The 12,157-nt window shown below is 31.5% G+C and overlaps 3 protein-coding genes across 3 annotated transcripts; 2 read left to right on the forward strand and 1 right to left on the reverse strand.

The window, feature by feature from the left end:
* Positions 1–134: 134 nt before the first annotated feature.
* LOC124915196 (G2/mitotic-specific cyclin-2) lies at positions 135–2,628 on the forward strand. The gene is made up of 10 exons (XM_047455868.1): positions 135–414; positions 520–643; positions 713–766; positions 845–977; positions 1,061–1,183; positions 1,267–1,356; positions 1,450–1,671; positions 1,754–1,852; positions 1,929–2,113; positions 2,213–2,628. The coding sequence occupies exons 1-10, from the start codon at positions 360–362 to the stop codon at positions 2,340–2,342; spliced, it is 1,215 nt and encodes a 404-aa protein (XP_047311824.1). The 5' UTR covers positions 135–359; the 3' UTR covers positions 2,343–2,628.
* Positions 2,629–6,462: 3,834 nt separating this feature from the next.
* LOC124914914 (phosphoserine aminotransferase 1, chloroplastic) lies at positions 6,463–7,874 on the forward strand. Its single transcript, XM_047455542.1, has one exon. The coding sequence runs from the start codon at positions 6,522–6,524 to the stop codon at positions 7,728–7,730; it is 1,209 nt and encodes a 402-aa protein (XP_047311498.1). The 5' UTR covers positions 6,463–6,521; the 3' UTR covers positions 7,731–7,874.
* Positions 7,875–9,499: 1,625 nt separating this feature from the next.
* LOC124916120 (protein STRICTOSIDINE SYNTHASE-LIKE 4-like) lies at positions 9,500–11,171 on the reverse strand. The gene is made up of 3 exons (XM_047456855.1): positions 10,788–11,171; positions 10,056–10,384; positions 9,500–9,976 (listed from the first exon to the last, which is right to left on the reverse strand). The coding sequence occupies exons 1-3, from the start codon at positions 11,169–11,171 to the stop codon at positions 9,808–9,810; spliced, it is 882 nt and encodes a 293-aa protein (XP_047312811.1). The 3' UTR covers positions 9,500–9,807.
* Between the last annotated feature and the right edge of the window lie 986 nt (positions 11,172–12,157).

A 12,157-nucleotide genomic window follows, 5' to 3' on the forward strand; every position in this document is an offset into this window, starting at 1 on the left:
GACTTGTGAACAAACTAGAAAGAGGAGAGAGAATAAAAAAAAAAAAAAGGAAAATATAGCCGTGTTACTCTGTCATCCCATTGGCACTAGCCGTTGGATTTGAAAATAACAAAAAGGAAACAGATTTTCTAGACAAATACCCACCATCTCCGTCCCAATTCACGACCTTCACTCACTCACTCATCCAGTCTTTCTCTTTCTCTCTCTACCCATCCTCCATTTTCATTTTCACAGTTTCTTTAGATGCTCCCTTGTTCTACAGTCCTATGTTTGCAGCTGGATCAGATTCTTATTGAGTAAAGGAGCCAGATCTATCTATTTTCTGAGTTGTGATTATTTTCTTCAGATAACCAAAGGAAATGGATGTATCTAATGAGAACAATCCTACATTGTCTAACCCCATAAACCCAAAAGGTAAAAGCTTGGGGATTTAACTTCACATTATTCTAAGTTTGAATCAAACTAACCAGATCTAAATCTTGGGTTTTTGATATGGGTATTTTAATTCTTGTGGTATAGAATTTGGAGGAAGAAAATTGGGAATGGAGACTAGATCGAAACTAAATACTCGAAGAGCTTTGAGTTCGATAAATCAGAATTTAGGAGGTTATCCTCGTGTAGTCAACAAGAGAGCTTTTCCAGGGTAATTTTATTTGTGTTTTTATATTTTTGAAAATGAGATCTTAATGTAACGTCTCTATCTAAATCTCAGAGATGAAGCTTGCAATGAGATTCTGCAGAATGGATCTCACAGGCCAAACACAAGGTTTGCTTTTTTCTCTTTTGTAGAAAATTCAATTTCAAATTTAAATGTATTTATTTGACTTTCTTTGGGTGTAAAAAGGAAATACGCATCGCAAATTGACAATGAAATAAGCAAGAAACCAGATGCATCATCAGATCAAAGCTTCACTCAATGGGAGGATATTCCACTCTCAGACATCGACCAACCAATGGCGGATGAGAAAGACAACATGGTATTTTGATAAAATTTTCAACTTGAGGAGGTATAATTTAGAAATGAATTGAGATTTGTTAATGAAATGTTTTATTCTTGTAGGAGGTTGACATGGAAGATATATTCGAGGAAACTATTCTTGACATTGATAGTGAGGATGCTAATAACCCACTTGCAGTATCGGATTATGTCCAAGATCTTTATGCTAACTACAGAAAAATGGAGGTAAAAAACACTATGAATCATTCAATTGTAAATCTTTCTTATTTCTTTTCGTCTTTAACAAAACTAGCATTTTCAAAATCCAGAACACTAGCTGTGTGTCGCCTGATTACATGGCACAACAATTTGACATCAATGAGAAGATGAGAGCTATACTAATTGACTGGCTTATTGAGGTATTTAACATTGGTGATTTTTGTCGGTAGAGATTCATTCATTCATTGTATTGAAAATGGTTTGTTTTGTTTGTTAATTGAAATGATGAACAGGTTCACCACAAGTTTGATCTGAGGGAGGAGACATTGTTTCTGACAATTAACCTTATAGACAGATATTTAGCTCAAGAATGTGTAGTGAGGAAGAAGCTGCAATTAGTGGGTTTGGTTGCTTTGCTTTTGGCTTGTAAGTATGAGGAAGTCTCTGTTCCTGTTGTGGATGATCTTATTTTCATCTCAGACAAAGCTTACACAAGACAAGAGATCCTTGGAATGGTATGTACTTTTTATTTCATTCTATATAGAGTACAATCAATCTCCAATAATCTCTTTAATGTCTTCTTCTTCTTTGTATCAGGAGAAATTGATGCTGAATGCATTGCAGTTCAACATGTCAGTCCCAACCCCTTATGTTTTCATGAGAAGGTTTCTCAAGGCTGCTGAATCAGACAAGAAGGTGATGATCGAGAATCTTATAAAAAAATCAAAATAAAAATCTAATCTGATTACTCTTCTGTCTTGTGATTGATCAGCTGGAGATAATGTCATTGTTCTTGATTGAACTGTGTCTGGTGGAATATGAAATGCTGAAGTTTCCTCCATCATTCTTGGCATCAGCTGCAATCTACACGGCTCAATGCACCTTGAACAGTGGGGTTAATAATCAATGGAACAAGACTTGTGAATGGCACTCCAACTACTCAGAAGATCAGCTCCTGTAAGAGATCAATTCATTTATGATTCTAATTAATATAGGAATCTGGGTTTTGTTATTTAATATAAATTAATGGTTTGGTTTGGTTTGGTTTTTGAGCAGAGAATGTTCAAAACTGATAGTGGGTTTCCATGAAAAGGCAGCAACAGGAAGGCTAACAGGGGTGCATAGAAAGTATTCTACTTCAAAATATGGATATGCAGCAAAACTATCTAAACCAAACTTATTATGACTTCTTCTCATATGACATGATTGCTAATTAACCCTGAACTCAGTCAGGGGAGAAGAGAGAAGAATGAGAATGGACAAGACAGACAGACAGACAGACTCCAGTTGTTTTAATTACTACTTACTAATATGATGATGATGATGTTTTCATTTGCTATTAGCTTTGCTTGCAACAATGGTTGGTTGGTTTATTGTGTACACAACCGTTGGTTGTTTGTTGGCATAGCCTAATCTTCTTCATTCTGTGAACATATGATGAATTGATAATGGCAAATTTGTATTTCAATTCTTATGAGTTATTGCAGCTCAGTTTATATGATTCAATTATGAAAAAATGATGGCTTATTTGAATACAATGATTTACAAAAACAATCATTATAAAAAATAGTGGGCATTTAATATTCTAGTTTGTCAGATCTTGGTTGATTCAATATTGTTGTTTCTCTTCAAGTTCTGTGCTAGTTTGGTTATGTGATATTATTTGATTTGTAGTTGTTATTTGAAAATTAAATTCTTATAAGAGGAGGTTATTAGGGTATTTGTATGAAATTAAATAAATATATTTACTTTTTATATTTTAGTTATATTTTAGGATCTTGGATCAATTTTAACTTAATATTACATGATTGAGTTATTTAATTGAAAATAAATACGATTATTTGAATTACATTAAAAATAAGAGTTGGTTAAAACAAGTTTTCTAAAATATTTATTTAAATTTAATCCTATTATTTATATCATTTAAACTTGGATTGAATTATTTAAAATAATTATTTACTTATTTATTAATTCTATTATTTATATCATTTAAATTTATTTTATTGAAATATTTCATGTTTTAATACTCCATCTTAACGTACTTAGCAGTCAAATGGAGTAGGTGAATGAAATGGAATAATAGTCTTGAACTTTGAAAAGTATTTTTAATTGTTAAACAAGTATATATAACTTGCCCCAAAAGGGTCAAAGATAAGATGCGTGAGCATTGTTTGGAATCCAAAACGAATAAGTTTTTATTCGAAAAACAATTGTTGTCTTATCCAAGGTTTTAAAATACGCGGTCCGACTGTGAAACGGTTGAGGAGGCGGTTCGATTTTTTACTTTAATACGGCTACCTTTCGAACCGGTCAAAATCCGGTCTGACCAGACGGTTCGACCGGAAATCCGTACCGAGAAAATAACCGTTTAGAAAGATTTCCCAAAATCTATCTCTTTCTCTCTCTGTCTGTGATTAATTGAGTGTACTATTCTCCTGTTATTAATTGAGGATTCAAATGTAGTTTTTTTTATTACTTATTAAATTAGATTTTTAAAAATAAAAATATATATTATATTTTATTTTAGTATAATTATAAATTATTAAATTGATATCTCTTTTAATTTATATGTTTAAGTAGGTGTTTTTGAACATAATATTTAATAAAAAAATATATTAAATTTAGAAAACGTCTTAATATTTAAAAAGTATTTGATTAATTTTGCACATGTCTAATTAAATATATATATATATATATATATCATTTATATACCAATATATTTAAATTATTTTTTTTTTAAATTTAAAATCCGGTTCAACCAGTGGTTCAACCGGTTAGAGCGGTCGGACCGAAGTTTGCCAAAAAAACCGGGTTGATGACCAGAACGGTTTTCACAACCTTGGTCTTATCAATGAAATTGAATATTTTCATTCACATCAGGTTTGGTATTTTGTTATGATTTTTATCATTGTATCAAACCAAGTAGAAGAAACCACATTTTAAAAATCAAATTGCAAACATGATGGAGCAGTAGATGTCTTTTGTATTTCATAAACAAAAAAAATGTCAATTCCTCTTCTTCCCTCCCTATACTTGTTATTGCACTTCAGATTTTAGTTTGTTTATCCAGCACGATCATTTCAATTTTCAGGTGTATTAGATTTTTACTTTATACTATTAAGATACTAAAATATTTTTCGAACAGAAAGTTTTAAATTTAAAAATTTCTCTAATTTTAGATCTAATTTGAGTTTAGTTATTTAAATAACTAAAAAAAATTAAACATTACTTCATTAATCTATATCATTCAATTTATTAACTAAATGCTAAAATAATTTTTATTTCATTTATATATATAAATACCTTTTAAATATTTAAAAATAAAATAAAAAACATCCACCTAACAAACACTTAATTTGATTATATTAATTGTCACTTTGATTTAATAAATGCATATAAGTGAAAACTTAAATCTTCACATTGCAATTGCAATTCTCACCAACCACCACAATTGTGGGTGCGAATCATAGTACAATATTATACTTATTTCTACTATGACTATCTTAAGGCGGGCGGTATAAAGAAACATTTTATTATTATTATTCTTTCATATATTTAAATAAATCTACATATTTTAAATGTGATTTTTCTGAAGAATCAGGCTTGTTTGAAATTCACTTATTACATTCCAAATTCTTGTTTGGAATAAATTTATATACAGAAAGATTTTTCATTTTAATAAGAAAGTTTTAAAAAAAATAGACAAACTCAATTTTAATTTTTTATTTAATACATAACTATTATAAAATAAAAATAATTTAATATTTTGAATGTTTAATGGGAAGAATGTCAATTTTGTTTATAAAGTTGGAGCGATGTGTCAATTTTGTTTATAAAGTCACAAAATTCTATTTTTGTATATAAAGTTGTAAAAATGTGTCAAAAATAAATAAAATAACGGCAACCATTTAACGGTGTTAAATTTGTACCCCACGTGGCATCCACGTATTTATTTTATATATTTATTATTATGTTTTTTAAAACGAACCTCATTAAATAAATTAATAAATCCTAATTACCTCTATCATTTCACCAGCAGCCACCATCGTTAATCGCGGCGTCGAATGGATCCGCCTTCTAGATTCTGATTATAGATCGATAATGATTTAGTTGCGATTAATAGATCTGAGAATGTTTTACATTCCTGTTCACTCATTAACGACGTTGGTTAAGTGTTTCTAGAGGCGCTGTCGGTGCTTCAGCATCCGGCGAGGCCATAATGTGATTGACTTGAATTACGGAAATATTGTACGACATTTTTGAACGGTTTTCACAAATGTCACAAATGTCGATGTGAGTTTGTAGTCGCTGGTATCGTCTAATGCACCGAATGCGACCTTTCCGCCTTTGAAATCGGCGATGTTTATGTATCCGAAGACGTGGAGAGAGAGGATGTTACGTAATGTGTAGACGGAATAACCTTGGGAGAGGAGATCGGACATGGCGGAGTTGTCAACGGCGCAGACGGTGATTTTTTGGCGACGATTGATGTCGGCGGCTAGGTGAGTGACAGTGAGATAGTGGTTGAAAGTGGAGAATTCGGGATGTTTAGCGAGAATCCGAGTGATGTTGTGTGCTCCGGTGAAGATGAAGAGAAAAGTCAGGGAAATAGCTCCGATGAGAGCTCGACATGCGACCTGCATTGTGGTCGGCGTCTCGTCGGGGAAGAAGGTGAGAGAAAAGAGAGAGAGAACATAGAGGTTGTGAGTAGAGCTCTGCGAGACTACGAGTGTTTAAAACATATATAAAATTGGCGAGTTACGACGACGGTTGCTTGTAAAGAGGGTGAAAATGGCGGCGACGACCACTGCTGGTGAAGAGGGCGACGACTATGGCTGATGAAGAGATTGACGATGGAGGCGATGCTGGTGAACTCATGGCTAATTAGTTTTGTAAAAAAAAAAGACAGGTAATTTTATTATTTATTTATTTACTCAGGTTCGTTTTAAACAAAAAAAAATATATATATATATATATATAAAATAAACACGTGGATGCCACGTGGGTACAAATTTAACCCCGTTAAATGGGTGCAGTTATTTTATTTATTTTTGACACATTTTGACAACTTTATATACAAAAATAGAATTTTGCGACTTTATAAACAAAATTGACACCTCGCTCCAACTTTATAAACAAAATTGACATTCTTCCCAATGTTTAATCCACTTAATTTATTGTTAAAATATATAAATATCCCATATCAAACAATCTCTTAAAATCAAATGGATTCACCAACCCTGGTCCCTTAATCCACTATTTTATTGTATATAAAAAGCCCTAATCGCTATTCCATAACACCATAATCAACTGATTCCCCCTTTCCAACGAAGAAGAAGGTGAAGTGATCATCAGCACCGACTCCATGGCCATGTCGGCGGCTACCTCACATTCCCTTTTCCTCAATAACCCTAAACCCAATACCTTCTCCATCAATTCTCGTTCAAACAAACCCACCTCAATAACTTGTTCATCGGCTGCGCCGGTCCAGGATCGAGTTTTCAATTTCGGCGCCGGGCCAGCGACCCTTCCAGAATCTGTCCTGAAAAAGGCACAATCGGAGCTCTATGTCTGGAAGGAATCAGGCATGAGCGTGATGGAAATGAGCCACCGAGGTAAAGATTTTCTATCCATCATCGAGAAAGCAGAGTCAGATCTGCGTACCCTTTTGAACATTCCTTTAGAATATTCCGTACTTTTCCTACAAGGCGGCGCCACCAACCAATTCTCATCAGTCCCTTTAAATCTTTCCTCGTTGGAAGATCCGACCGATTACATCGTCACCGGAGCTTGGGGCGATAAAGCGTTTAAGGAGGCATGTAAATACAGTAAAGCAAATGTAATCTGGTCAGGAAAATCGGAGAAATATACTAAAATCCCATCATTCGATTCATTAAAACAGAACCCACAAGCCAAGTATTTGCATATATGCGCCAATGAAACTATCCACGGCGTAGAGTTTAAGAACTACCCTGTTCCAGAAAATGGGATTTTAGTTGCTGACATGTCTTCAAACTTTTGTTCAAAACCGGTTGATGTAACGAAATTTGGAATCATTTACGCTGGTGCTCAGAAGAATGTCGGTCCATCTGGTGTGACGATTGTGATCATTAGAAAAGATTTGATTGGGAAAGCTCAGGGGATTACACCTGTTATGTTGGACTATAAGATTCATGCTGATAACAATTCTCTGTTTAACACACCCCCATGTTATGGAATTTATGTATGTGGTTTGGTTTTTGAGGATCTTCTTGCTCAGGGTGGATTGGTTGAAGTTGAGAAGAAGAATATGAAGAAAGGGAAGATTTTGTATGATGCGATTGATGAGAGTAATGGGTTTTATCGATGTCCGGTGGAGGAATCTGTTCGGTCGTTGATGAATGTTCCGTTTACATTGGAGAAGTCGGAGTTGGAGGCGGAGTTCATAAAGGAGGCGGCGGCGGAGAAGATGGTGCATCTGAAAGGGCATCGTTCAGTTGGTGGAATGAGGGCTTCGATTTATAATGCTATGTCTTTGGCTGGAGTTGAGAAATTGGTCGCCTTTATGAAAGAATTCCAGTCTAGGCATACTTGACTTGATCACCATGAAATTAGCGACGGTTTTCAATTAACGTCGTTAATGTATCAAGAAAAAGCCGGCCCTGTTTAGCTACAATAATTTCATAAATAGTGTCGTTTGATCGTTTTTTAATAAATGAAACTCGAACTTTGAATTATGACCCCGTGATATTCTAACTATCACAATTTTAGTTATTTAAGCCTTTTTCATAAAACGGATGAACACCAATAGTCTTTAACATAATTTTCCTTTTCTAAATTAATTTACTATATTTGTAAAATAAAATAGCAATTTTTTTTTTTATGATTTTTCTAATTATTTCGACACATTTTAAAAGCCTTGAAATCGTAATCGCTTGTTTTAAACGTGTATATCTCAAAAAGATATTTAATTAAAATATAAATACGTCCAAATTAGTAAATTGCATCATAATTTTTTTTATTCAAAAAAAAATTAAGAAATTTTAGAAAAAAAATAAAAAATCTAAATATATTCAATTTTTCTCAAATTTTTCGTTATATTACACATTTTTTTAGTCAATTAAACTATTTTCGACTAATTAAAATGCATAATTATAAAAATAATTCTAAATTAAAAAAATTAATTCAAAATGTATCTAAATATAATTTCATTTAGGGCAAATTACATGAAAGGTCCTCTAAATATTTCGCACACTTTTAGTCCTTAAATTAATTTTTGAAATAAATCGCTCATTCAAATTTTAGAAAGGTCACAAATGACCCTTCCGTTAACTTTTAGTTAAATATAACGGGTTAAGCTTAAAATATTTTTTTTTATATATATATTTAATCATTATTTTTTTATATTTATATATATAATTATTAAATCGCTTATTTATATATAAATAATATTATAATATATATATATATATCTTTTATCATTAATTTTTATTTTTATATAATTATTAATTTTTTTTTATATATAGATAATATATATATATATATATATATTATTTATTTTTATATGTGTTCGACAACGCGTTACAATGAAATCTCCTCTCAATTATAACTCACTTCGTAACCATGGCCGGAATCGTCTATTCTTTCCTCTTATTCCCTAGAGAAATGATAGAATAAATATGCATAAATAAAAAAAATAATATATATTATCTATATATGAAAGATATTTAATAATTATATAAATATAAAAATTAATAATAAAATATATATATATATATATAAATAAATAATTTAATAATTATATATATAAATATAAAAAATAATGATTAAAGATAATATATATAAAATATATATATTTTAAGCTTAACCCATTATGTTTTAAAAAAAAAAAATTAACGTAATGGTGATGACTTTCTAAAAGTTGAAGGCGATTTGTTTTAAAAATTAATCGAGGGCTAAAAGTGAGCAATCAGAGTAATTAGAGGGCCGTCCAAGTAATTTGACATTTCATTTAAAAACCTAACAAATTATTAATACGATAAAATAATATGACCGACATTTAGTTGATTTGGAAAAAGTTTCAAAGATAAATGAAGCATGTCACACAATTCAAAGTGAGTCACAATTAATAATAACGACTCAAAATTAGGCCTTTTATATTAATGTTTCAATAGCGGATAATTCAATGTCGCTAATGGTTCCTTTCATAATAATTTCCAGGTCATTGTCATCCATTTTCTTGGGTTAGACTTTGATCGAATTGTTATATTCATTAAACCCTAAAATGATAAAACACATTTATTTTTTACTAGCCATTCATAATTCATTGAATTAATATTCAATATCCTAGCTAGCCAACAACAACATCATGATAGTGAGTGAGATTGAAGCGTAGCAAATAGTCCTTAATTAAAGACCCAAAATAGAGATGGTCCCCGATCTTTAAACCAGTAGAAACAGAAGAAAAACCCACTTCTGAATAGTGAGCCACAAGCTTCCCATCTTTATCAACCGCCAAAAGCCCCCCATTTTTCTTCATATTTGGTACTAGTCTAATATTGTACTTGTGTAATATACCCAACACCTTTCTAATAAAAGGGTACCTTTGAGCTATATCCCAACTAAATGTAACTTCCTGCATGCATGCCCACAAACAAAATATTATTCACTAATTAGAATCTTAATTTTTTTTTATTAAAATTACTTACACTAGCTAGTCCAATCCAATATACGCCTTCGATTCGGTCGTATTGAATATTATCGGGAAAACCATCTACATCGATGAACTTCTCAACCGTCCCTTTTCCCTCGCCCTCTATCATGTACTTCATGCACCTTCTCCTATATATATACATGAATTTCAAAAATACCCAACAATTAAACCAAGTTAAAAGGAAAAGATAAGATGGTGGTTTCTCACAATGGGGTTTCGCAGAAAACTAGAAAGGTTTGATCTTGGGAGAGTGCGACTCCGTTGGGAAAGTAGAGATCTGATAGGAGAATTTTGGTTTGGTTTGTGGATGGATCATAGCTAAGAAGCCTTCCATAAGGTCTGCCCTCTAACATGTCCCAAATGAAGTCTTTTAGCCTGTATTTGTATGATGCATCCGTGAAGTAAATTGTGCCGCCTAACCCTAAACCTAATTTATCATCACTCGCATCAACGCCGTTCGTCAGCCCAAATTTCACTCCTTCGGCTTCGTCGGTTAAAACCTCCACCTCCACATTTTCATTCACTCTCAATAGACCCTTCATTTAAATAATTCGCCAAGTAATTAAAAAATATACATATGTAAATAAAGATTAAAATTTGATGAATCTGTTAGAGTCCTATTTATTGAGTTATTTTAAACATAACTTTATCATGGCCAGTCAATGTCGTATTTATTAAAAACATAAAGAGTGATCAGTCTATTTGACAGTTGTTCGAAGGTTTTGCAAAATTCAGTCAAACTAGGTCGATGGACTGAACTCAACCGTTATGTCAATACTCTCTTGAAAGATTGTTGTGTGTTCCATAATTTTGTACTTTTGTGTTTCTCAATTTATTTGTTTTCAATTTTTGATTGGTCAATCATTGTGTTTCAACACCACTTTCTTTTTCATTAACCATTTAAAAAAAAAACAATAATAATAGTACGTAGATATATACCTTGTTGGCATCGGCAACGATAAGTCGCTTATCTGGTCCAAGCACGAGTCCGAGTGGCCGACCGCCTGAGTTGACCCAATCCTCGACTGATAAATCATCAACCCGGACTCGCTTGATCCAACCGTCGGCACAGCCGGTGTAAATGAGTTTCGATTCCGCATCGTAGGCTACATCTTCCGGCCCCATAATCTTTCCAGTCCCTACCTTTTCGACACCTCGAAGAATGTTAAGTTTAAGGTTAAGGTTTGGGGCTGTCGGCGCAATAAGAGAATCGTGGATTGGGAGTTGAGCCGGTTCGAACGACTCTAATTGGTAAAAGATAACCACTGATAGTAAAGTCGGCGCGGCAACCCATAGTAACAAAATGTTGGACAACCACCTCATTAAGTCACCGGAAATTCTTAAACAAAAACACGTTTAGAAAGAGAGACTAATGCTTCTTTCTTTTATTCTATATATATATGCAATTCAAATTTATTTATTTTTAACAAATGTCATACTTACCCATTTATATATATTGTTTTGTAACTTTGTGACATATTCATATTTATTATATAATATGTGATTGGTTTATAGATCTGAAAAAAAAAAAGACAGGGAAATCTCTAAAAAAATGGGCATTGGAAATTGTTTTTGGATCTGACGTATTGTTTTTTGGAAATTGTTATAATTAATTGATTTATTTTTATTATATATATATATATATATATATATATATATATATAATATGTATTTTTTTATATGTACATCAAGCCTTAGAGTTATAAATGCCTTATTACAGCAACTTATTTGTGATCACATTTGGTAGTCCACATTATTACCTATATCATAATAATTATTTCACTCACACTTTACACTAACCTTTTCTTTTAATAATAAAAAAGTTATTTCTCTTTCATCACTTCATATTTTCATATTTATCTTCACCAATAAAATATTATTTTTTATTTCAACACTTTTTATTTTTAATTCTTAAATTTTATTCAACACTTGTTCTATATTTTCTTATTCATTATAAAAACAAAGTTGTTATAATGTTTTTATATTTTTTAGTTTCGATATTATTAGTTTTAAAGTTGTTTATTTTTCAATTATATTTTAATCTATATTTTGTAATTTTTTTTTAATAAAATAAATTAACATTAAATCGGGTAATGGTACCTGACAAATCGAGGATAAGAATAAAAATAGAAATACCAGTCAAATTCTGTGATAATAAAATGAAAACCGATATGATGCCGTTTCCATCCCTACTTAGAGTTGATGGGTTGGAATTTATTTAAAAATTGATTTTGGTTGATTATGAAATGAATATTTTTTTTGGATAAAAAGATTAAAAATGATTATAATGATAAAATATATATTTTAAT

The sequence above is a fragment of the Impatiens glandulifera genome, chromosome 9 (genome assembly GCF_907164915.1).
Source record: "Impatiens glandulifera chromosome 9, dImpGla2.1, whole genome shotgun sequence".
NCBI lineage: Eukaryota > Viridiplantae > Streptophyta > Magnoliopsida > Ericales > Balsaminaceae > Impatiens > Impatiens glandulifera.